Here is a 27421-nt window from a genome sequence, read left to right as displayed (position 1 = left end):
ACTAATGTATCCTGCTAAACTTAAAGTTATATTTTCTTAATTATTTCAACCCATTTTTTGAGTAGGAGTCGAGTTTTAATAGCTCTCAAGACATCGGAAAAAAATATGTCAATATAGCTAGTTTAGAATTATTTTCAAAATGAGCGTGGGAGTTTATAAGTAATAAATTGATTAAGCTAAATGAAATATAAAAAGTTTTTGACACATAAGTAAACAAAAAGGCTTAAAAATAATGTAAAAAATTATGAGTAATTGTATATCATAACTATGCATAATTTTAGAATTTTTTTTATTAAACTTTAATAATTATTGTGTAACCGTATATTATTAAGGTATAAGAAAATTACAAAATGCATACTATGAGCATTTTACGTTCTGCAGTTTATGCTACAAACAACTTGTTAACTTTGAAAATGACCAAGTTCCTTGATGTTTCGAATTCAATAAGTCGACGTCCTCTGTACTTGAAATCCTAAATACGTAGGTTCTTTCCGCTCTGGTGAATTGAAGAAAGTCAACCGTGTAATTATACTGTGTATACACACACACACACACACACACACATATATATATATATAAGTCGACATGAAACTTTACTGTTTTTTTTTTTTTTTTACAATTGACTCGTGTTTTGCTGTGTATAATGGGAACTCGAAAATATAATATATAATATAGTAAAGTTTTTTAATGTAAAAAACTAAATAATTTCGTTTTGATAAAATATATTTTAAAAAAAATGTGTTCATGGAATCTTACACTCATATCCTCAAAAACAAACAATATTCAATACTGTAATTTTTCTTATACAGTTATAATTCTTTGCAATGTCAGATTTGCCCATCCAATTACCCGGCAATCACCCACCCTCGGATATTTTTCAATACTGAGGATCATAATCAAATGAGAAATTGAATATTTAAATCACTTATGTTTTATAGTCATAACTCGAGTTCCAATCTAATTAATTAATAATTATAAAATATCCTAATAATAATTTAAGCCTAGTCTATTCAATAAATTGTACATAGAACTCATATGTGTGTATCCTTAAAATACAATGCATATAAGTTAAGTATTTTCAAAACATAAAATTAAAGAAAATATAAATTAAACTTAAAAACCAAATATTTATCTTTGATAAGCTAACAATTTTTGAATTTTTGAAAGATGAAATTTATTATATTTTAGGATCTCCCAAAGATGAATTTAAAAAAATAATACTATTTTAATAATTATTTATAGATTATTTAATTAAGTTTATTTATATGTATTAGTTTTTTTTTTCGCATTAAGAATAATTATTGTCCATATTATATTTAACTGTTGATTATGTATAATATACATAATACATATTATATTTATAATATTATACTGATGAACATTAAAAAAATAATAATAATAATCTTTTAATTAAAAATAAATTAATTTTATTGCGATTCGTGTAAAAGCAAAGTAACATTTTTTTTTTAATTGTATGTGGGACATTGAGGCTCGTTAAATATTACTGAATTAGTACCAAATCATGGTAAAGTATTCTAGTCTGACACTGATTATACCTATATAATATTTGGAATTACATAAATTTGTACTAAACAATTTGAACTTAGTTAAGGTGTAGCACGTTCGGATAATATAACGACGTTGCACGTTGGCTTGGTTATGTTTTTTGACAGTGCAAGCTGCGGGAAGGATAAATAGAAATTATTAAAATTCGTTCCGAGCAAAATCTAAATTATTATCCACGTGCACTACCCGGAAGAATAGACAAAAAATATTTTTTAAAAAAAAATAAGGAAAACCTTGAGTTTCAAAGGAATACACCATTAGCATAAATTGGATTATTGTTATTATTAATAATATCGATACCAATATAATGACAATATATTGTACACACATGCGACGAATCGACTTTTCAGATATGTTTGGCTGTAATTTGTATTTGATATTTTTTTTTTCTTATTACGATACATAGGACCGAAATAACGCGAGACGAGCAGTGAATACGTAATTACAGTGCATTTCGAGTATTATTTCGGCGGTAAAGTTTTACCCGTGACCATTGACGACCGAATGGCGTAGTATACCGTTGGCTTGTTCCAATGTGGATAGGGGGAACCTCTGAAAATATGGATCGAAAGCAATTCAATTTTCGAATTTCACGAGCCAAATATTTCTCGACCAGCTTTCGCCTGGTATTTATAAGTTTATAATATGAATATGAGTATTTCGACAGTGAGCGTGTCACAAATCGCATCATACGGCATTTGTTTTCGACAATTGCATTTCAAACATCATTTATTATTATTATAATATTATATATTCTGTAAATAATATAGTAATTTGTTTTCAGCATAAAATTGTTAACACTACGCTTTATTTATAATATACACCGAGTGAATTTGGCAAAATAGCTCATCTCTGTTTGTTTTATTTATTCGAATTCAGATAATTGGAATTTTTAATTATCCCATAGTAAATTATATTTTCAAATACTAAAATTTTTACACTAATTAAAAAGTTTCCTATAGTAATACAAACTACTTTTTTTTTTAATATTAACACCTTTTTATTTTAACAAATATATTTTTTTGAAATATCAATGTCTTTAAATCAAAATTTAAACGAATAAGTTTTGAATTACTTAACATTGTAATTTAAAGATAAACCACTAAGATTATTGGATTAAAAATGTGGGGGTAATAATGATTTTAAAATAATTATATTATTTTTATAAATCTATAAACATTTTTATAATTTATATACATTTTCTGGATTTAATTAGAAATAGATGTAACAATCATTAAGGACTTTTAAAAATGTTTACTTAATACATTTTGATAACACAGATTTTATTCGTTCAAATTTTAATTTTAATTGATCAAAATTTACAAAATAAAACATCTACTTAATAATTACAACTGCAAAAAGATTATTCTTATTTAAAATAAAGAAATTGTATGCATTTTATTACGTTAACTCAGTTTTTAAATATATTATTGCACTTAAAAATGAGCAGGTAACTGAAATATATACAACATTTAAGTGGAAGCCTTTGACTTTTAATATTTTTCTTAACTGATTAAATACTTATTAATTATTAATCTTAAAAAATATACCTATATTTGTTATTAAGTATTAACTAATATTTATACACCATTTTTTTTTCTTTTAGAAAAGTATTACGTTACTGACTATTAAATAAATAAAAAATGTATGTTCATAAAAAAAATTAAAAACTCAAAAATAAACTGCTATAATAAAAACATATAATTTTGTGTAACCAATATAAATTTTTATTGAAAATATGCTAAATTGTATAAAAAACATATTTTTTTTAATACAAACAAATTGACTTAGACAATTAGTATGACCTTGTAAATTGATCGCTTTGTATATAACAATAAAATATTATGATATATATACGAAGTGATGTCTCGTTCATATAAACGATAGAATATAATAGAACGAAACATGAATCGAGTTATAGTAAAATAATAATATTATTTTCGAAGTCACGATAAAATTACTTACTGCAAACCAACTGTATCATTCATATAAAATATCATAATTTTATTTTTTAAAAAAAGTCGCTTCCGCCTTACTTCCGCTCACACGAAATTAAACGTTTTATGCCTTAATGAAAAAAAAATGTATTGCTTCGGGCACGTGAATATGAGGTCGATGACGACAATGATAAGATGGCAGCTGAAAGTACTTCGAAAATTATATGTTTATTATTCGGACCGTTAGCCCTTTTTCGTCGACGCATGCGCATCCTCTATACACCCGAAGATAAAGGTCGCGTCGACTAATTAATAGCTCTTTGCCACCCTTACAAACACCACATATATATGCATATATGTGCGCCGTGATTTACGGACACACCTCTGTCGTCGAAGTTTTGTATATTATTATTATTATCTTTGTCTCTATTATTACGTCTGTCGCTCTTCGTCTGACGAATCCGACGTGTGGTGCAAACTTCACCATCGCAACAGTATATTTTCTGAATACTCATCCCAAACCCACAACAATAATTTATTACACGTCACGTCACTATATACTTATAGCACATACAGGGTATATATTTTTGAATAATCTTAGCCATGAATCCACAGTATGTTCCTAATTCATTGTCGTGGTCTTGTTATGCTTAATAGGTACACAAATTAAATAACTAAGAATTAACTAGTTCGAAATTCGAATTAGATACATTAACATTAAATATACACAACAATTATTTTACTGTAAATAAATTTTATTCTTATTTAAAAAAAAAAAACATAATTTTGTGTCTACGTCATACGACACTCCTCGAGAGTGTAAATTGAAAATATTTCAAAAGATGGTCTTAAGTATATATCGTAAAAATTCTCAAAATCATATTTTACATAACTGAATTTTTGAGGAAATAATGTTTATTATACTTAGTGAATCACCCTGTATAATGTATATATTTATATACGATAGTATCCGTGATTGTCGTCAGGTCGGATGACTGGCATGCGCAATGTGCATCTAACAAAATATAATACATATAATATTATTTGACATATAAAACGAATCGCGACGACAATAGGCCAAACTTTGTTTTCTACGTACAAACGAGTAGTTTTATATAAAACCAAACTTTGCCAGGGAATTTAAGTTTTTTGACGTACAATCGCCGAAATTATCTAAATGTTCTTCTCGAATATTTCACCAACAACTATTTTCACGACTCGTTTTAATCTTCCCGACAACGCGGCGCGGGAGCAAACTCCTCGGTCGGGCGAGTGTGTGTGACGTGGCGCACTACGCCGCCGCTCGTTAATTTCTGCTTTTATCAAGACATGTCGTACACATATTATTATTATATAGTAAATATGTACACTATGCGGTGACGACGGGCGCGTATAAACGACCTTGAAAAGTGATAAAATAAAAACGTCCGCCCGTAACTGCAGCAGTAGGTATATATATATATATATATGTCCCACCGTTAAGATTTAACTGCAAAGTCGGACATAAAAATCGGGCTAATTCACGAACCACAAACCGAAAACGAAAGAGAAAAACAAATGCGAGTGGGGAAATGTACCATAGATATAAAATAAAATATCGTAAATAAGGTATAGGCGTATGCATGTTTCAGCTCCTTTCCCTGTCAACACAACCGGAGCCTTGTCAATTATTCAAGACTATATCACGATCAAACGATTTTATAAACACATTACCTAACGTTATCCTAAATTTATTTTATTCTCGTCGAATTTACAACTGTAACAGGATGTATGATAAAGATTCATAGAATACGTCTTAATCGATCAAACTGCAAAGAATTAGTCCTAACAACAAACACGTCGTGTACTGTGTTATATATTATAATAATAATAGCTGATCCTGCTACTGCGTTGCCAGTGTCAAATTAAATAATGCCAGTGGATTTACCTTGTCTTAAACTGCGTTAAATGTAACCTATACATATTCTTAAAACAGTCATTTGGGTGATTTTTGCACATAATAAAATACAGTTTTGATAATTTTCTGTAACCAATGGCAACCTATATAATATTATACAGGGTGTCCCATGAGGATTTATCCATTGAGTTATTTCCTTAAATAGTGGAGATATCATGATTCTGTTGTTTTTTTTATAAGATACACCTGTACAATGATTACAATTTAATGTTTTGGTAAAAAGCTTAGAAAAATATTTATGAAAAAATCGAAAATAGCCATTTTGTAGAGTTTATATTTTTCTGTAAATGTTAACAACATTTTGTTTTTATTAACATCGTGATTTTCAATATTTTTTTAGTACACTGAAAGTATTCACAAGTCGCAAGAACCCATGGCTCGAGGGCTACATGTTTAATATCACTGGTATTATATAATATTATGGTCTTAAATAATTCACATTTTTTCACAATGCTAGAAAAAATATTAAAAATCATGAAATTTATAAAAATAAAATGTTAAAACATCAAAATTTTCAGAAAAATAAATTCAACAAAATGGTTATCTTCAATTTCTTTGAAACAATTAAATAAAAATTATTTTTTTTTACTTGTTTAAACCAAAACATTTTATTAAATTAAAATATGAATTATTTGTAATCCGTGTCCCCTGTGAGTATTATATATATAAAAAAAAATAGATCTATAGTATCTTTATTATTTCTGGAAATATCGGGTAAATCCTCACGGGACAGTCGGGACACTTTATTAAAACAAAAAAATAATAATAGATTTCCTTTCGCCGAAACAAAAACTCCTGTATGAGTACTTCTTTGAAAACGAATTTTCGAAAATACTTTCTTAAAGCACCTCTGAGTAGTAGTACTACAATAACACGAAGGTACATTTCAAGTAACTAGTCATCATAATTCTTAAGTTGTATATTGATTGGTCAAGATATTTTCATACTTCGATAAAGGTGTCTGATGGAAAAATTAAACGACCACATTGACGTGCTACAGTATCGTATTTTATATTATAGAAACTGTATGGGACGCGACATCATATATCTGTAAACATACTATACTGTAGTGGTTACGTTTTTTCGTTTGATTTTTAACCGCAGGAAAACATATAGTTCCGGTCTTTTTCCTTTATTCTCGTGTTGATATTTATCGACGTATATTACGAAATTCTATTTGAATTTAATGGAAACAGGGACCGCCACTTTGTTATGTTGTTCACGCAGAAGTCCCGCAAACTCAAATCCTTCTATTTCGATAAATTCCCAATAAAGTTTTAAAGCTATTCTGACTCTGCCTGTGAGTGTGTATCTGTGTGTGTGCAGGTGTCTGTGTATGTGTGTGGCACTTTGTATATTATTATTCAATATTTTGAATTCAAGTTAGTGAGTTATTGAAAGCACGCATATATATTTGTTAATAATATAAACAACGAACAAAAATGTTTAACACCAATGTTTCGAACATATGTATTCCAATAAACACACATAATGGCATCTACAATGTTTACTTAACCGTCTTCTACTTTTGTAGTCAAATGTACTCTTACGTTTAATAACGAAATGTCGACGAGCGAATTTAATGCATTTTAGTCACGTTTTTCAATTATCCATTTAGCTGCTTTTATAACAATATATAAAATATGTGTATAGTGTATATGTATATACTTATTATAAATATTATATATATATATATATATATTGTATTGGAACGCGCTCGAAATACTTAAACAATAGTTAGTTAAATATGAACGATTTTGATTGCTTTTTACAAATATATATATAATTTTGTGTGTATTTACTAGTCATAAATATTTAATGCTCAATATCCGAAAGGAAAACTTATGTTTTTTGAGTAAATCATAATCTGTATTGTTCGTTACATAATAATTTATTAATAGTGTAATTCGACCATAGAAAAACTCATCAACCCTGCTGTGTTATCTAATATACTTTATACGCCGAAGGAAAAATAAATAGCTTTCATCAATCTGAGTTTAAGAGGACCTCGAACACACAATCTCTTTTTAAGAGGTTTAGTATAGGTAATTTAGATTAAATCTTAAGTAAAATCAAAATTATAAATATATTTAATTACTATTTTATTCATAATGATGTTTAAGTAATTCTACGGCATTAGTTATCACCATTTTATAGTGGTTGTGTAGTATTACGAAATTATATTGAAAAGTGGTTTCATATGTGAAAAAAAAATACGAGGTTTTTAAAATATAAGAAACAAAATGTTCTCTATAAAATGAAAAAAACTTTTCCTGTGCAATGTGAGTTTTATTTTTTTTTGATACAAAATTGTAAAAAGTATGACCCAAGTTTGACAAACATAAAAATAACAGGTTTTAAAACAGTAGTAACTTTTTTTGTATTAGTAATATTGAAAAATAAATATCATCCGTGGTCATTGGTCATAGTTCTTTTTTATGATTAAAATTTAGAATTTGTTTAAACAAAGATTATTATAACCAGATTGTATATTATATTTGTGTGAAATGGGTATTAACAAACAATTTTTGTCATCTTCTTAACGAACATTGTATGTATTAATGTGATTAATCAGACGTATTATAGGTTTCCGCTGAAACGTTTTTTTTATTATAATATAATATATAGATGTCGTATTAATAAAGCTGAAAACTTGTGTATGGTGCCGTGCTCACTTAACAATATGCCGTTTAGGGGAAAACTATTTAAATGCAATAATTAACGTATATATTAATATCCGTATTGAATAATTATTTGTTTATTATATTATATAATATCTTTAATCGTTAAATAATCATAACTTAATAAAACTCTTGTATCAATTTTCACAGTGCCATCTGCTTCGATTTCTGGTGGTCCAGACATTCACGTGAACGAAGGGAGTACCATTAATTTGACGTGCATTGTGAAGTTCAGCCCGGAACCGCCGTCTTATATCTTCTGGTATCATTACGACGAGGTATGTAAATTATGTGCTCACTAATAGTCTTAAACGCGTGAATCGGTCGACATATCTATATGACTTTTAAACGTAGGAATAGTTATGATATTTTAGATTCTGAGCTAAGCGAGGAATGTATTGATTTTACAATGATGAGTGTGTGTTTTTTTTTTAAATTATTCGTCTCCGAAGAAACTTTTTATAGAAGAAAAAAATGCTCAGATCATCAATTTCAAGTGAGCCTTCTAATAAAAAATTATATTTAATTGTTTTTATAGGAAGGTCAAAATTGAAAATTCTCAATAATTTTTAAAAGTAATTGGGCGAAAAAAATAAACATGAGTTAAAATTGTTATTTGTATTGTTATTATTGACATAATTGTTTGGTAATATTAATTACGAAAAAGATGAGACGTCTGAGCTTGGAATCTTTTTTTATCATTGAATTTAAATGTAATGTATAATATCTATACAGTTACTTACTTGACTACTAATATTTGGCCTTAGAATAATAATTTAAATTTTAAAACCCATTTATCTTATACGAGTATAATAATATCGTTCTCCTGTCGTGTAATAATAATTCCAAAAACGATGTTTGATTCTATAAACTTTAAGATATTTGAAGACGCGTCACTGCAATACTATATAATTTAAACAACAATAACAATTGCGTATAAAACAACACAAGACTACTACACAACCAATTTCTAGCGAGTAGATTTCATAATAATATACATTGCTCACATATATAGGCTGTATGTGTATTGTTTATGTATAACGAGGCCAAGTTTAGCTTACCGATAAACTGAAATGCCTCTGTATACTGAATTTTCACTCCATCTTCATCTGCCCCCCCCCCCCACCACCACGCATACTCACATTCATTTGCATGCATACATTGCTATAAACTGATTCTAATTTAATAGTCTAGCTAAAGGCAAATACACTTCGACCATCTTTCTCCCACACCCGCCAACACCCTCCCCTGCAATACAAACACTATATATATTATCATACAGTATGATATATGTAAACAAACAACAATAACAGTAGGTTTGTATACATATTATAGGTAAAGGGTTCTTGAGTTTTCAAATTCGTATATATTAAACGTCTATCATTTAGACATTATCGTCGCACGATCGCGTAAATATAATTTGTACCGGCGTACCTATCTCCACAGTATGTCTCTTGCGATTTAATAATAATTTATAATAATATAATATGGTTTTTACGGTTTTTTTTTTCAATCCTAAAATTGTCCGTTTCACGTATAAATATGCATGTACCCCGGTCGTTCGACGTATATTACGCGAGGAAAAAACTGTGGTTAAATACAAACATACGATAGCATTAAGGGCGTCATCAGCGTGGGGGAAAAATGCGATCGTTGGTAATTATTATTATTTTACGTATATTGCATGTATACATAGTATACACAAGAGCCATTTCGAAAGTGCGGCCGTCGTGTGTGTGTAGTAGTAGTTCCTCGATTTTAAGCTCCGGATTATTATTGGAATGAGAACAAAAAAACTTTTAGGATTTTAATTATTCTCCTCAATGGTATTATACGGTGCAACAATATCATATTAGGATTATGATGTAATTTACGTAATTAATGAACACGTGAAAAATATACCAACCTATATATTATAATAGCTATGTATAATGTTGTTATATAGGTATACGCAAGCATATTACCTGTACGGTAATAAATAATAGCTAAGTTCCTTTTTAATTGCAGAGTATAAAATATCTTTAAAAGCTTAATGATCATAAAATACATGGCGTAACGCCCAAACTCCAGTAAAGTTTTAAAATAATTATAAGTGCTTGAAAGTTATAGAAGTTAAAATGGTTATGTTTAAAAAAAATGTATAGCTTCTATTAATTACAATATAATAGTATAGTAGTATATTAAAAATAATTATTTATTAAAAATAACCACCTACGATATCAGTGAAATATGTTGGAAAGCTCAAAACTTTGTTGGATAACAAAAATACTGTGTAACAGTCGCGGCTTATACCGTCCGCAGAGGTATAGTGAAAAATTTGTGTTTACGCGCGGATTTTTAGAAAAACGGAAATAGATGCTTATGTTTAGTATTTAAGTGTAAATCTATGTAAATAATAAAAATAAACGTGACTAAATGTTTTATTTAGAAAAAATGATAAAAAATCAACACTTTTTTTAAAAATTCAACAAAATATGCGTAAATACATATACATTTTAATTAATTTTTGTTCTTATAAATGTTATTATATAAAATAAATGTCTACTTATAGAAAAATATACAACTTCTGCAATTTTCGAGCTCTAATAATTGTTTAAAAGTTAAAACAAAAGTATTTTTGTATGGAATTATATTAATATCACGTCCATTTACAAGCAAACAACTTACTCGGTTTACTTCAATAGACTATTAATGAAATCTTCAGCACAATAAATTTTAGAGCAACACTACATGATATTCTATACGAGGAAATAGTGCCACACATTTTAAAACAACTCGACGGTCTCGTTTTGATTGTTTAGCATTTCACTCTCAAGTTTATAAAATGAACACAAAAAAAAATTGAACGAACAATATTGTACATACTTTCTAGTATAATATTCTATACGCGAATCGCTTTATATTTCTCCCATCAAAACAGATTAAAAAAAAAAAATGTATATGGCTTTTGTTCTGTTATGCATACATGACTTACCGCATGACAGCCAACAACGACAGTGGCGTACTGCGAGGAGTGGTGGGATATGGAGTTTGACCCTTATCCTATCAATTGATGAAATGCTTACACGATCTGTAAAATAGTTCTCTCATCTACAATTTTATCAATAAAAAAATGAAAAAAATGTTTTATATAAAACAAAATACTAGTTTTTCTTTCGGTTTTCGCATTTTGTAATTTAAACAATGCAAATGTGTCATTCTACCTCCCCTTTCTCCCAATCGGTTGGTCAACTGGTATTTTTGTGCACAATTTCAGTGCAGAACTATAGTACGATCTCCGTTGGCTTTTAATAATTATTAATTTTATTTTTTTCCTTATCATTTTTTTTTTTTTTGTTCAAACGTTAAGTATTTTAAGTAAGTTATTAACCCGTATAAAAAACTTGTTCCTTCCACCACGAATTAAAATTTCTTATCACGTCATCATAACATAAAGTCGTATTATAAACTCTAATCCAGGGGTGTCCAACCCGCGGCCCTCACTTCAATTTAAAAACCATGAATTAATTGTATATAATATATATTTTTCTATGTACTTATAATTAAACTATTAAATATTAATACTTGCAAACATATTTATGCTTATTATTCCCTGTTGTAAAATTATAAAAAAATGTATTGTTTTATTATAGAGTACAATTTAATCATTAAATTTGAATGTATTATTATTAAAAAAAAGTATGTGGCTCACAAAAACGTCTACCTATATGATGTGGCCCAGTCTTCACAAAAGGTTGGACACCTCTGCTCTAATCAAACCAAAGTATCGCAGATACTAATCTAATTTGGTTTTGATGTTCGAATTCTCGTCGATCGTATTCTTGGATATATTATATAAATCGTTATAATATAATATTAGGTATTATGTTCACGATCGGATATGAAAGCTGACAGTTAATCCACGTATATATCATTGTGTGTACGTAAACTATTTGACGGTTAGATCCTTCAGACACATAAAAACGACTGCGTATCTCATGTGAAACTTAGCAGTAACAAGAGTTTAATCATTAGATGACCCAGTTAGTTTCAGTGTAGACAAAACGAAACATGGACCACTAGCTTGTCTGAAAATCAGACAGATAAACGACACGTCTATAATAGTAGAAAGAGTGATGCTGCCGAGACAGAAGATTAGTGATTTTGTTAACAAAATGGCTAAAAACCAAAAATAAAAAACGACCGAGTTCTATATTTTATAAACAATATTAATGGTAATACATTCCCAAGACGCGTTTTGTAGACAAATCGTAGTTATAGTACGAAAAAAAAATTTCTGATAATATTACGAACACACTTGATATTTTTGTCTTACAAATACAGTCCGTTTATATGTAGATGTATTATAATATCAACAGGGTTAATGAGACTGTTATTAATAAATTGCATTCTGAATTCAAAATAAATTGAGACAAAATGAATTTAAACATATTATTACCATTCTAAATATAATTTTATTATCTTTGAGCACAACCTTCTCTCCACCCTCTTTAATTTTTTTGCCAATCGAAAGCTTTTTGTAATTTTATACATAACATATATATAATATTCTCTTTAATTTCCCATCACTATACTTTTGTTGAAACCATACTCACTCCTCGTTTATCTTCCTTATAATTTATCTCTTTCTTGATATTCTATTTCTCTAAATGCTCGTTATCCTGCTATTATTATCATCCTTATCTTTTTTCAATTAAATCCTTTCGCTTCTTTGTATAACAACTTTTATAAATTCTAAAATATTAAATCATTTATTTTCTATCTATACTGATGAAGAATCTCGTATTAAATTGTCGAACTTTTTACCTACCAAAGTTTTTTTTTATCTATAATATACGTGAAGATGATACTTTTTTCTGTTTTCCTAATTATTGAAAAAATTTCATGGAAAATTCACTTTTAACTAATTTCACTTTCTTATCAGAAAATATATTGAATTTGAAAATTGATCAACTTATGAACTAAAAATGTCTCTAGACATCATTTGAAAATGCAATTCACATAGGTATCTCTGCTCAAAGTCTAAAAATACTAATTTATAATTTTATTTTTTATATCATATTTTTTTACGTTAATTAATATAAACGAAAATAACTTATTTTTTAAATTAGAAAATTCTCATACGTTGATAGATATTTTTACATTAAAATTTAAATATAAAATTTATCTTGGATGTATTTTTAAAAATTAAAGTATTTTTCGTATTATTTGATGATTAATGCTTATTTATTTGTTTTTATAACATATAATTTTGATGTTTTACTTACACAATTTATTGGAAATCAACCCAACTATTCGATTCATATAATATATTGCTGTAAATTGTTTTATTATGCAGTTTATTAAGTCTATAGTTTTGAATATTTCAGAATTTTTGGTATACTTCCTATATTTTGAATGTATTATTTATTGTTTTTTAGTGGATTCAATTCAAAACTCTGAGAATGAGAATAATATAGTACAATATATTAAATTACTATAAAAATAATAAAAATATTCTGTTTAATATTATAAAACTGTAACTTGCTCACTTTCCCCGAATCCAGTTAATTTACTTAGTGAAACTGAAATTGGTAGTTGAACAGAATATTCTTATTTTTAATGAGAATAGGATATATGTGACTTTTTTTGTATTTTTTTTTTTTAGATATTATGATAGAAGTTTATTGCAAAATCATGTTTAAAACATAATGCATGCGTATTGAGAATTTGGGATACGGCACGTGTATTACTTTACAAGGATAATAATATATCGTGTGATATTTCTTAGTGGAAAAAATAACGATGACGAAACGAAATAACGTTTCAGAGAAATCACCGATGAAAGAAATAAACTAAAACAACTTTTCTATTTCTCAGTGAGATAATAGTATATATATATATATATAAAATATAAAATAAATGACTAAAAAAATTGTCTTACTCATCAAACTAGTTTCAAAAGAATTTGATGTGGAATAATATTATATATATGAAGATCGCAAGTTGTACTCATCCAAAATTGTATTTCTATATATGTCAAAGTACTTAAAATAATATTCTGCTTTAGAACAAAAAATTATAAATTCATGGTTTTCATTAAATATAATAATAATAATAATTAAAAAAAGTAAAATTAAAAAATAAAAAATATTTTTCTAACGACTAAAAATTACCTGTGTACAAATTATATCATATATGGTAGGTATGTGTATAAATGAATGTAAATTTTGTTATGATACTATCATCTGGTCGATTTTTTTTTAACTATTCAGTATTCATTTTCAACAAACGACGCGCCGACGCGAAGCTCCGTACTCGATTATCCGAGAAATATATTTTTTTAAAAGAGAAGTAAGTGCTAAATACCAACGTATATTTTATAATAATACAAAAGTCCGACACGAATTATTATTATTATTATTATTATTAGTGTGTAAGCCGGCAATAGCTAAACACAAAATGGAAGTTTCGAATGAATATACTTACGAAATAACGTCTGAGAAAGGGGGAAAAAACATTGAAATATATATTTTATGTCAAGCGGCGCTACGCTACGCGGACAACCCAATAAGCCGCTTATGGCGCGTATATATTCAAGATTCACCGAAGTTATCGTCGATATTATTGTACACCGAGCCGTAAACTTTTCTCCGGCAACTACTTTCAAACGGAATTCATGGAAACGGTGCACATATTATGTATGTATGTATGTATGGCTAATACAAAAGTTGTCTCATACATATATAACGACACGCGTATATCGACTCACGTTTTATGCAAATTAGATATAAATTATAATATTGTTTACTGACTTTGCGTTTCAGGGGGGAGGGGGAGGATAAAAGAATAATCGAAACGAACGTAACCAAACTGATGCAAAGCTTTTGTATAATATATCATATGAAATATGTAAATATAATGGGATTTATAATAAATATTATAGTCGTTGAATTTTCAATAGACACATTTTTTGTTTGATTTAGAGTTTTTCACACAACACTTCTAATAGTACATTATTCCATATTAAACGATATGCGATAAAGATCTGCAGTGATCATGGTCATACATTGAAAAAAGTATACAAAACTTGAAAATTATTACTATACACATTATTACGTCTTCTTAATCATGAAACCGTATTAATTTGTGTTAAACTTCACGAATAAACAACAAACAGTTATTAATATTATATTAATATGGTTATATACACTCTCTGATCTGAAAATGAAGTCACTTTATACTACATCATCAAATTATTAATAATTTAATACATTACAGAATCATCGATGAAATTTGTTTAACAATGTCGATAAATATAATATTATGTTTTCCCATATGGCAGGTACTATTATTTTTCATAATAATAATTTTATATTTACATATTTCGTCTCGTAAAATATACAGGACATAAATAAATATAGTTATGTAGTAAATAAAGGATAATTTATTTTTAACTCGAGACATTTATAATTTTGTAATCATATTTTAAAATGATTTTTCCAAAAAATGTATATAATATAATCATTATTTTCAATATTGTTTTATCATTATTATGTTTTTAAATAGCACATGCATTTTAAATTTAATTTATTGAATAAGATTATTTTTCAAAATAATTTTATCTATAATAATCAAATTTCGAACGAGTATTTAATTTGTTATAAGTATTTAAAGTCCTATTAATCGGCTTAATGAACTAGTATTTTACGATATACAATTACTTAAAAGCTGTATAAGTAAATAGTTAAAATTATAAGCATAAATACCTACAACAATAAACAAATTACTCGAAATTAGATTTAAATACATCGAAATAGGTACTCTAAATAATCTCTTATAGAATATGAAATCACTTACAACAATGATGATGATAAAAATAATATATAATAAAAGTATATTTATTTTACAAAAATAGAATTTTTTATTGACTTTCAATTAGATAAAATAATATTTCCAAATATTATGTTGAATTGACATTTCAAAGTAATGATTAATGAGTATTTAGTCAAAAAAATTTGTATTTGTATTTATATTTTTTTTGTTCAAGCAATTATTTATTATTATTATTATTATGGAAATCATATAGCTATTAATCCGCTATTTAAAAACTAACCACAAACTTTAATTCGATATAATACAAGATATGTGTGTAATTTCATCATATTTTACCAATAGGTTTACGTTCAAATTTTGTTTCTTGTATTATTCATAAAAATAATTTATAATTATAATTTTTATTGTTTTCATTGATTTATTAGACATTTAAATTGTTTTATGAGAACAAGTAGTGTTAATTGAAAATTTAAAAAACAACAAATTACTGTATAACTTCTATATTGGGCTCACTGCCCGTAATAAATAAAATAAATAAATAAAACCAATACATTATTCGTTACTCTCAATAATAAAGAAATGGGATTTTTGAATGCTCAAAAAAATTCTTAATTTTATTCCTGTGATAATTTTAAATCACATGAATTATCATTCAAAGTACTTTTCAATTCCCAGTGCATGATGTTACAGAGAGTTTGAATATTTTTCAGAGTAAAATTGGACAATGTTCGTGATTTAATTGCGTAATTAAAATTAGCATATTTTGAATAAAAATACGATAGATCCGAAATAACCAAATTAAAAAAAAAGGTAAGCAAGTGGTTATCACTTTGCTGTACACTAGATGTCGAGTGGGTCACTATTAGGGATGTGATAAATTTTAGTTCAATAATATATCATTGTATATGAAAAACGATTGTGAGCAGAGACGATATGTCAGGAAATATCGCTAAGTTTATTTCATGATATATTTTTTTGATATACCTACCTACATTGCAAGGAAAGTCATTTATTTAAATTTTAATATTACAATAGATTGATAGCATTTTTTTCGAAAATATTGCCTTTATCATATTGTATGTATTAAATTATTATAATATATATTTTTACCATATTATATATACTTATAAACTCAGAATGTAACAACAATACCATTTTTCTGTAAATATCGTAATTTATTTATATATGTATTTATAGGTTGAATAAATTATAAAAAAAACCTTGTATTAAATTTTAAAATCTTAGATATAAAACAAAGAGTTTTATGAATTTCGTCAAAATTCTAACTTTAAACGCTTATAAAAAATAATTTGACTGACTAGACTTTCGATACATTTTTTAATGAGTAATAAACAACTCATGCGCTTTTTATTAAATTTGTATTAAAAAAAAATGAAAATTTCTCATGCTTATAAATAGTTTTAAAAAGTCGAAGTATTTTGAAAATGTTATCGTAAATAAAAACTGAAAATATAAATTTTTGGCGAACATTTACATATTTATAGTTATTTGTTTTTAAGTTACAATAAAAACCTCGTTTTACCTTAATTTTTTTTTTTTTTTTTTGTTTTTCTCGATTACATATTTTACCTCCCAAAATACCAACTAGATTGAATTTGCTACCAGAAACCATTCTCATTTTTAGAAAACTGAAACAATTTTATTGCCCCAAAAAGTGTTTATAGACAGAAAAAAAACAACACAATAAAACAAAACACACATTATAAAATCAATACTTTTATTGTCTTGCTCAAAATCTAAAAAGAAAATGGTTAGGAAAAATAAAAAATAAAATATTAATTATTCTATTTTGAAACAGTTAAGTCCACGTGTATAATAATATACTTGCTTAATAATATAAATAATATATGATTTAGGTATTCTATACAACACTCTGTTTAACGTTCCGTGTGTTAAGACAATTGACATTATGACTATATAATATATTATTATAGAAACTATAATAAACGAGACCATTAACCATAGGGAAATCATACTTACGCGTTTGTCGCATTTAAAAGCACGATTGTATAGTCTTGTGTAGGTGTCTACACTATACGTTATTCAAACGACATGACGTGTATAAGTTTCTTTGAAATATTATAATAATTATTATAACGAAAACTGTTCGCGAGTCATACCAGTTATTAAATCATGTTCTTTGATATATTATTTTTGATGAATTTTTACATTGATGCTCGCATATTATTATCATTAAGGATTTTTGAAAACCGTATACTAAATAATACCACCAAAATGTTTATAGTAAATTTTTGAATAACTGGATATTTATTAATTTGACAACATAATTTGTAAAGCTATCTTTTATTATTATTAGATAGGTACCTATACGGTTATGGCTAATGCATGCAAAAATACCGCGCATATGAAACTATATGAAAATAGTTTTTCTATAATTTTAAATGCAGAGAATCAATTAACTTTAAAAATAATTTACATAATACAAAAAAAAATCAGACGAGATAACGACAATGCTGTGACAGTCATGAGATTAATATTTTATTGTACATTTTTTGTGTAAATATAATCATAATCTTTTGCTATGTTTGCTAAGTAAATAACATAACTACATTTATAACCACAAAAAATCGTATTTTATAATATGACATTTGACTATTATAGTCAACGAGTACTTTTTTCCGAATTCTAGATAGTTTAGCTAAAAAAAAAAAATACAGAATAATTATATCTTGCCTCCAATCGAGTTTAAAATGTTTAAATACTACCTATATATTATTATGTCATTATGGTGTTATATTCGGTCAAAGACCTGCAATCGATTCCAAAATAATATTTTGTTAAGTCGGATACTTATGAAAACTTTGATTGATATTTGACTAATCGAATTTTAGGTGATCAGCTACGATTCACTTCGTGGAGGTGTGAGCGTAGTTACAGAAAAAGGAGACGTGACGGTCAGTTACCTGCTAATACAGGATGCAGTGCCAGCAGATTCTGGCAAATATACGTGCAACCCATCGAATGCGGACTTATCCAGCGTAGTCGTACACGTCCTAAATGGTAAGTAAATAAAAATAAGTATAAATAATGTATTTAATTTTGATACGATCAAAAATTTGAAATCATATTAATCACTAAGTATCGTTTTGAGTTACTAAAATAGTGTAGATGATTATAATTAGTTTACTTTAAAGTTTACTGCAATTGTCGATACATACATATTGTATCTGAACAACTATAGAGTATTTAATATTATAAAACTTAATATTTGTGAAAAATATTTCTCCATTACGACTATATTAACTATTTTAATAAACAATGCCATTATTTTTAATCAAACGAATGGGACATTTTTATGTCAAGTAAAGAGTTTTATTTGAATTTGTTGGCTTTTTTCGTACAATTTCATGTCATTACTTATTATTTATTATACCAGTATTTATACGAGTGATTTCGAATGGGCAATGATCTATACTTGCGCATCAAACTTTTTAGACATCTTATATTTTATGTATTAATATTATTTTATTACATTAAATAGAGAAAGATAGATATAATGACACATACATAGTGTTATTGTACTTATTATTTTAAATTCTGGTTTAACATTAATTTTTGGCTCATAACAATATTGTAAGTACTATTTCACTATATTGAAATTATTCAAAACACTTCACAGATGTTAAATATTATAAACTTATTAGATAATTACTAGTACATAATAGCTACAATGTTAAGTTATTATTTATTGATCACACTCTAAAAACCCTTTAAAATTAGCCTAGATGTTAGTTAGATTAGTTTCACGTTGTTTTGTCTCTTAATGTAATAGAATTTATAATATTATTATATAAATTATATAACCATAGAGTTTGAATGTTGTGGATACTTGCTTTTTTTCAATTAATACAATAAATAATATAAAGCTGTTTTTAATAATAAATTCAATATTATTCGTATAAATACATAAAATTTAATTTTAAACTTATATCTATTCTTTTTTTTTTTTGATTTTTTTAAAAACAATTTTTATAAAAATATGTGTATAATACGTTTTATTTCAAAGATTTATGTTTAGTTTTACAAACAATATTTGTATTGATTTCAACAAGACATAACGCATCATTTAAAATAGTTAATTTTCTATTGGTTAGGTTATTCAGGTTAAAATATTATAAGTAATAAGTATACTTACATTTTTATACATAACCTAAAAATTATCATGTCAAATGATTAATTTTTATGATTTTTTTAAAAACTCCTAATGCCTTTTTTTAGGATTTTGAATGCCTTCTGTTTTCTTATTTGCATTGCTCTACATTGGTATAGTTTAATAGAGTTACAATAGGTATCTGATCCCTATATAATAGTACAAAGCATATAAACTCGTATTTTTTTAAATTAAATAATATTATTACAGTATAACTAATTAATAATGTAATTATACTAATTTAACGGCGTATTTTTTTTCGTTTTATCTTGCAGGCGAAAGTCCTGCGGCCATGCAGACCGGTTCAGCTGGCTTATCCAACAGTTCCATTACGATACTGTGTGTGATGATCCTGAGCTGGACGTTTACTAGGACCGACGATCAGTTGAGATAATAAATACGCGCCTGCCTCTCGTATCTGCTCCTCTTCAGCAACAATTACTCTAATAATATAAATTATATTATTATATAAAATTTACATTTAATTGAAAGCTATAATGATGATAACCAAATTTTAAAAAATAAGTACGAAAACGGAAACAACTTAAGAGCGAAAAAACACGCGTGCGTGGCCGAATGTGATGTATTACCTCACTATTCGACTAACCACGAGTACCTATATACCACGGTATATTACACGATATCGAATGGCACTTAACATCAGATTCATTACGTTATAATATTATGTTAAATATGACTTATACGACAGATCACCGTCGTCAGAAGAGGCATGCTCGTGTTATTTCCTTTTTATTTTAGAAAATAATGTGTAAATATTATTACTACGGTAATAAAATTATTATAAACGTTGTACAGGATTTTTTTTATATATTATTATCCACTACTTTGTCATCAATCGCGCATTCAGTGTATGGATAATATTATTATTGTTATATAAATGTCGCTTAAACACGATGAGCTGGTTTGTTTACCGAAAAGTCATTGTAAAACACTGGAAAACACTCGTGTTTTTGTTTTTGTTTTTTTTTTTACAAATTGTTGCTCTGTACATAATACTATATACATATAACTATCCAAATTCTCGTACAATAATATGCACTCCCCGGTTTTCGACGCGTATTCGTTTTGTTATCGCGTCGCCGTAAATTGTTTAATAGTAATTAATGTCTGGTCGTTTGTTGTAAAAAAAAAAAAGTGTTTTATTTTTGTACGCAGCATATTACGTTGTATTGCCGATTAAACACGCCCGAACAGAAACATCATACCCACAAAAACGAACGAAAATCGAAAAGGGGTAATCTCACCCTATTTCGGAGCATAGCTATACAGCATGTAATGTTATAAATTGTACCAAATCTTCACTGTAAATTATGGGCGCAATTAGGAAATGAAGAGGGGGAATCCGATCAGCCTTTTCGAATGTTATACAATAAAGGTATACTGAGTATAGATTTATATACACCCAATACAAGCTATATATTTTACAATATATCTATAATACTACACTATTCTAAAATGATTCATCTGTTGCTTGGCACTTGGCTTTTGATCTATATCGTCTGGTATTACTCAATGTGTCTGCTTATTTTAGATTTATATTTAATGAAATTCTGTGAACTATAGTTAAATATAAGAGTTAACTATAACTTTTAAATTTTAATTCGTTATGTAACACCCAAATATAGGATCTAAGAAATCAGAAAAGTAAATTACAACGGAATAATGCGATGTATTGACTATCGATTGGATATTATTCTTGCAGTAAGCATTGGAAATTTGGAAGTCATGTACACGATTGAAGATATTGTATGTATACCATAAACTAAATTTAAAATATTATGATTTTATTAATTTTAGTAATTATTACTTTCTAAGTCTAAAAATTTAAATCATATAATAATCTGAAACCAGATAAATCATTTTTATTAATCTAGTATTTACACACACTTAACTGTAAATGTTAAAAATGTTTAAAGTGCATCATTTATGAAAGAAAAACCTCGAACAGAGAGAAAGATAGATAGAGAGAGAGAGAGAGAAAAGAACCACTACTACTATATTTATTATCACTGCATCGGCATTATACTCGTACAAATCACAACTTGAGCTGTCTGTTTAAATTTTACGTCCCGTCAAATTTTCTTATATTTTTTCTTTTTGAATTTATTTTAACGCATTTCCTGTGATGCGTGGACCTGCAGCATCAAATTACACCGGACAATGGCGATATAATTATAATTATTATTATTGACGCTTGTTTGCGCGCGTACAGATTACTACGCGTTACGCTCGGGACATTGTATACATAAAAGCTGGGTGAAACAACGTTCCAGTTGAAGGAGAGGGTAAAAAATTAACCATTCGTGACGGTTTGGTACCGATAAATTAACGATATTTTAATACGCGTAATATCATAATACTATACGAGCCGTTACGGTTGGGATTCGAAACGTGTGTATCGTATATAATTTAATGCTATATACACTTTACAAGATGTATATGGAATAATAATAATTATTACAATACTATTGTCGTAATATGTTTTTGTTTTGTTGTCAACATTGATATTATTATAAAAAGCGTCATTGATTACGATACGATAACTGAAAATAGTGATAGAGTTTTAGCGAACCCATTTTTTAGGCTTCAGCCCAGCCGATGACAACCACCATCTAAACGTTGGTAAACAATTCTTTAGAACAGGCACGTTTAGTCGACTTCATTATTCAATTCCTATATAATATAATGTATTATGTATATTGTGAACAGCTGGTACCTATTTAAGACTTTTTTCTATTCAAATCGTGTTTACGTGTTTATTAAACATTATGCATAGTTAGATCGATTCGCTTTTTATCTCTGATCATTATTATTTTAAAATGCCTAAAAACTTGTTTCAAAGCGCGATTTTTACACAATGTATAATATTATAATAATATGGTGTCTATAAGTATACCTCATATACCTTTATTTAACATTGTAAAGCTCTATTATTATTTTAAATATTTATAAATTGGACTTTTTACTTCATTTTTTTTCCTTACGATTGTTCTATTCTTGGCATACTTTTTTCGAAACTCGATAAATATATTCAAGTTTTTATATATATATAAGATAAATAAATAACTAAAAAAATGTTATTCTATCGTAAAAAAAATATTTCAAAGGGAAAACTCCCAAGTAGCCTTTTATTAATGAATACATTTTAATTTATTACATTTGTATGCCAAAATTGCTCTTTTAATTCTGACTTTAACGTCAACGAATAAACATTAAAACAAATCATTTCAATATTAATAACATTATGAGTTTTTAAAAAAATACACCCTCTGAAAGTATAATTTATATGTAGTATTCATTCTTGTTTTACTTTATAATGAAATCTGTGTATACCACTAAACACTACGGTGATAATAACGCTTCAGAAAATTTAATACACAAAATTATACTAAAAAAAAATCTACACACCGGAAAATTGAATGAGTTAAATCAACCATAACGTTGCGTAGATAAATGATTTTATAATCGATTAAAACCCCATTAGATGTTATGACCTTTATAAAAATGTCCATTTACGTCATATATGTAGCATAATAATACTATAATACCATATATAAAGTACATATAAGTAGTGTTTTTCTTTTTTTACAATTAAGAATACACAACTCTATCCTGTTATAGTATATGATACACGGAAGTTGACTTATAATATACAACACGACGTTGTTATTGCGGTTATTTATAAAGATCTGAACAGATTATCATTGCGATAATCGTATTGATGATTAAAAATAAGTAAATTGATTGTGTTCTCTCATTCGACCGATAAAGCGATTTTTTTATTTTCTCAAGCCACGTTATCTAATCATAAAAAAACCGAATTCAATCACAGCAAGGGATTTCATCGAGAGATGTTTTGTGGTCAATTCGTGTGTTGCTGGTATATTGCTTACAGAGCGTCATCGTAAATCTTTTGAAAACAACTAAATTGCAACCAATTGTATACACAATAATATTACCGTGAGTATAATACGCGTTTATACTCATATAAAACTGCCATCTGTATGAGAAATGAAAAATGTATTTGTCATCCATGATCACTTAATGCGTTTGTTTTCTTAGCCTGCAATTTATATTAATGATATAAAAGTAATAAAAAAATATTTGTTTGTTTACGTATTTAAATGCATTAATTGCTTATCATGTAATTGGCACTTCAATTTTTATTTTTTACGATTTCTTGTAATAAATATATTTTTCAATGACATTCATATTATTATATAATTTAAGTTTTTGAAACAGAACATACATTTATAAAAATATCACTGTGATGGCAAAGTTTCTTATTTATGAATATAATATATTATTAAAGGTTATAGATAAACCAGCAGCTCGGCATTTTGGATTCTACTGAAATCGAAATACGTGTTATTAAATAAAAAGAAATTATAACCCAAAAACATTGTGAACATTTTGATTTTTTTTCTCAGAAATAGTGCCGTAATTAGTTTTAGATTTGATAACCAAATACAAATAAAAATATTTATTGACATTTTCAAGATGAAATTAATTCTAAAGAGTCACTAGTAAAATAATATTATGTAATAACACACAACTCCACAAGATAGTTAAAACTCTAAGATATCAAATCAAAGAAATAAAGTATTAATCATGTAACTAATGAACTATTGTCTCAGAAATCACTAAAGAGAACGTCTTTAAATGTCGATATTTATAAATTTCGAACTATAATTGTCCGACACGTGTGTTTAAAAAAAAATGCATATCTATCGCGAACGAATACAATATTATTCTATTATACAGGTAGTGTTTTGACGATTATTATTCTTTTATCTTGAAAAAAAAAATGCTCAATAACAATCGTATAACTTATTTTATATCCGATTAGTGTGATCTTAACGAAAAAATTCCCCTTCATAGTCTGCAATAGAATTCAGACGGATGAAGAGACGATGAGGCGTGCAATGTCATACAATTAAATGTAACGTTATATGGCGGCTTGTCCGGAACGCATTTAGTCGTATAATACGTCTTAAAGAAAATGTCATATCATTACACGCTGTACGTCGGATTTTCTTTTTTCTAGTTTTCAGACGCTTTTACTATTGCAACACTCTTCTATCGTTTTCGTGTCCCGCCCGAGACAAACCCGTTTCCACATTTATTCCAGTCGACCGCATCGCGAACCGTCTTATCTCGTCTTCGCGACGAACCAACTGAGTGGAGATGACTTTCAGTCCACCTAACCTACCCTTGAAAAATCGCAATACATTTTCTGAACTTCATTACGACATTGACGACACACTATTTCGGCGCCGTAACAATTATACCACACGACGTATCTACGCAAAAAAGGTCAACATTTAGTTGAAAAATTTAATTTTTGAAAAACATATACGTATAATAGCTACGAATATAATCACTATAATCACCTAGTCATGCATCTATCGATAAATCAAACAATCGTATACGATTTGATAACCGTGTGGACCTGTAATAAAATATAATAATTTTTCTAAGCCGTTCAATAATATAAAATTTAAAAATAAAAACAATTAGCTTGCGGGCCGATTTGGTGAAACACCCTGTACAGCTATATCATATCTACAGTCTGTAGCGTGCATTTACTCTCTGATAAGATCTTTGAATACTATTAATTTGAAAGCTCGGGGACAATAAAAAAAAAACAGCATCACAAAATAACGTCGTTGTCCGTTTTTCTAAGGGTATATTAAAATATAATTTTTTTTTCCTTTTTTTCGCTCCCGCTTACCACCGAGATGGCGAACTTGGATAAAAAGCGAAAATTACATTCAAGTGAACTCGCCCGGCTGCCGCGGGATGTTTAAAAAAACAGGTTGTGACATGAGATAAGATAACCCGGTCCCCCGCCTTCTTACCAACAAAGAAATCCACCCGATTTCGCTGGTTTCTTATCGGCGGTCGTATTGTTGCTCCGACGAAGAAAAAAAATTTCCGTATGCAATCATAACTCATAACGTCTAACTTACCGAGTTCGTGTATGAATTAATATTATAATATACATGCGTACCTGCGCATAGTCACCGGCCGAATGACAGAATACCCATTATCGTTGTTCCGTTTCGCCCGCGCATCTCGGTATATAATTTGTATATAATGTTGTTATGTTCGAAATAATATTATATATTCCTCAAACTCAAATCTAAAAAACATTAACATACATATACGTGCCCTATATTATGCTGGATCGTTCTTCCCCCTTCGAGCGCAAAATGTCGGTTCGTAATATTATATATTAACATTATAAGGTAGGTATGTAAATATTATTGTTTGTTGTTTTTTCTTTAATTTTTCAAATTTTATTTCGAGATTTGTTTTTATATTTTATTTATGACTTATAAGTCTGAATGTTTGTTAAATACCAACTCTTGTAGAATAATATAAAATATAGTAATTGTTTCCTCGTATAGAAAATCAAAATTTATCGTTTTTAAATTTAATGGTTTATTATTATTATATACTGTTCTGTATTATATATATTAAATTTTACACTATATTATAATATTATATTATACGATTTGTGTAATATAATATAAATTATTATTATTATTATTATTATTATTATTATTATAACTATATATTACAATATATTTATATATTGATTTTATGTACTATTTAGCAGCTCGTTTGAATATAATGTTTTTAAATAATTATGTTCAATATACTATTATTAATAATATGTTAATTATAATATTATATAAAAAAAAAAAAAACAAAATATGTAAAATGCTTAGATATATAATCCACACGTATTATTTCGGATTACCACACTACATTTTTCCGTGTAAATTTTATATTATAATATTGTAAACAATATATAATATAATATGACATGGCTATTATCTATGTAAACATATTGTGAATAAATACATGTACATATTATATACATTATATATATTGTTATTATTACTATGATAAATGGTTATTGGTTATTATATATTTGTTTATTTTTAATAAACACTTATTACTACCTATAGACTGTATAGAGACAAAAAACAAAATTAATTTAACAAGAAATAAATATTTCTTAAATCAAGGTTTCTATACATTTTAGTATATTGAATAATATAATACTATGTATTTCAATAAAAAATTAAGCATTTTTGAAAACAGTGTTTAGTTAGAGACTCCCTAACAAATTTTAATTTTACATTTTTCCTTTTTCAATCATTTAACAATTTATTGAAACATAATATTTAAATAATTGACCATCAGCTTTCATAGTAACACTGCTACAACAGTGATATGC

The 27421-nt window shown here is 27.1% G+C and overlaps 1 protein-coding gene across 2 annotated transcripts in view; it reads left to right on the top strand.

Moving 5' to 3' along the window:
- LOC114122329 (zwei Ig domain protein zig-8-like) overlaps window positions 1–27065 on the top strand; it is a 356252-nt gene extending 329187 nt beyond the window's left edge. For both annotated transcript variants that reach the window (XM_050202096.1, XM_050202097.1), the window contains 3 exons: window positions 8292–8419; window positions 18830–18998; window positions 20424–27065. In XM_050202096.1, coding sequence (XP_050058053.1) covers window positions 8292–8419; window positions 18830–18998; window positions 20424–20542 — 416 coding nt within the window. In that variant the 3' untranslated portion in view covers window positions 20543–27065. The remainder of the gene's footprint in view (window positions 1–8291; window positions 8420–18829; window positions 18999–20423) is intronic.
- Window positions 27066–27421: the final 356 nt, after the last annotated feature.

This window comes from Aphis gossypii, chromosome 2 (genome assembly GCF_020184175.1).
Source record: "Aphis gossypii isolate Hap1 chromosome 2, ASM2018417v2, whole genome shotgun sequence".
NCBI classification, from domain to species: Eukaryota; Metazoa; Arthropoda; class Insecta; order Hemiptera; family Aphididae; genus Aphis; species Aphis gossypii.
This window is presented reverse-complemented; position numbering and strand designations above follow the sequence as displayed.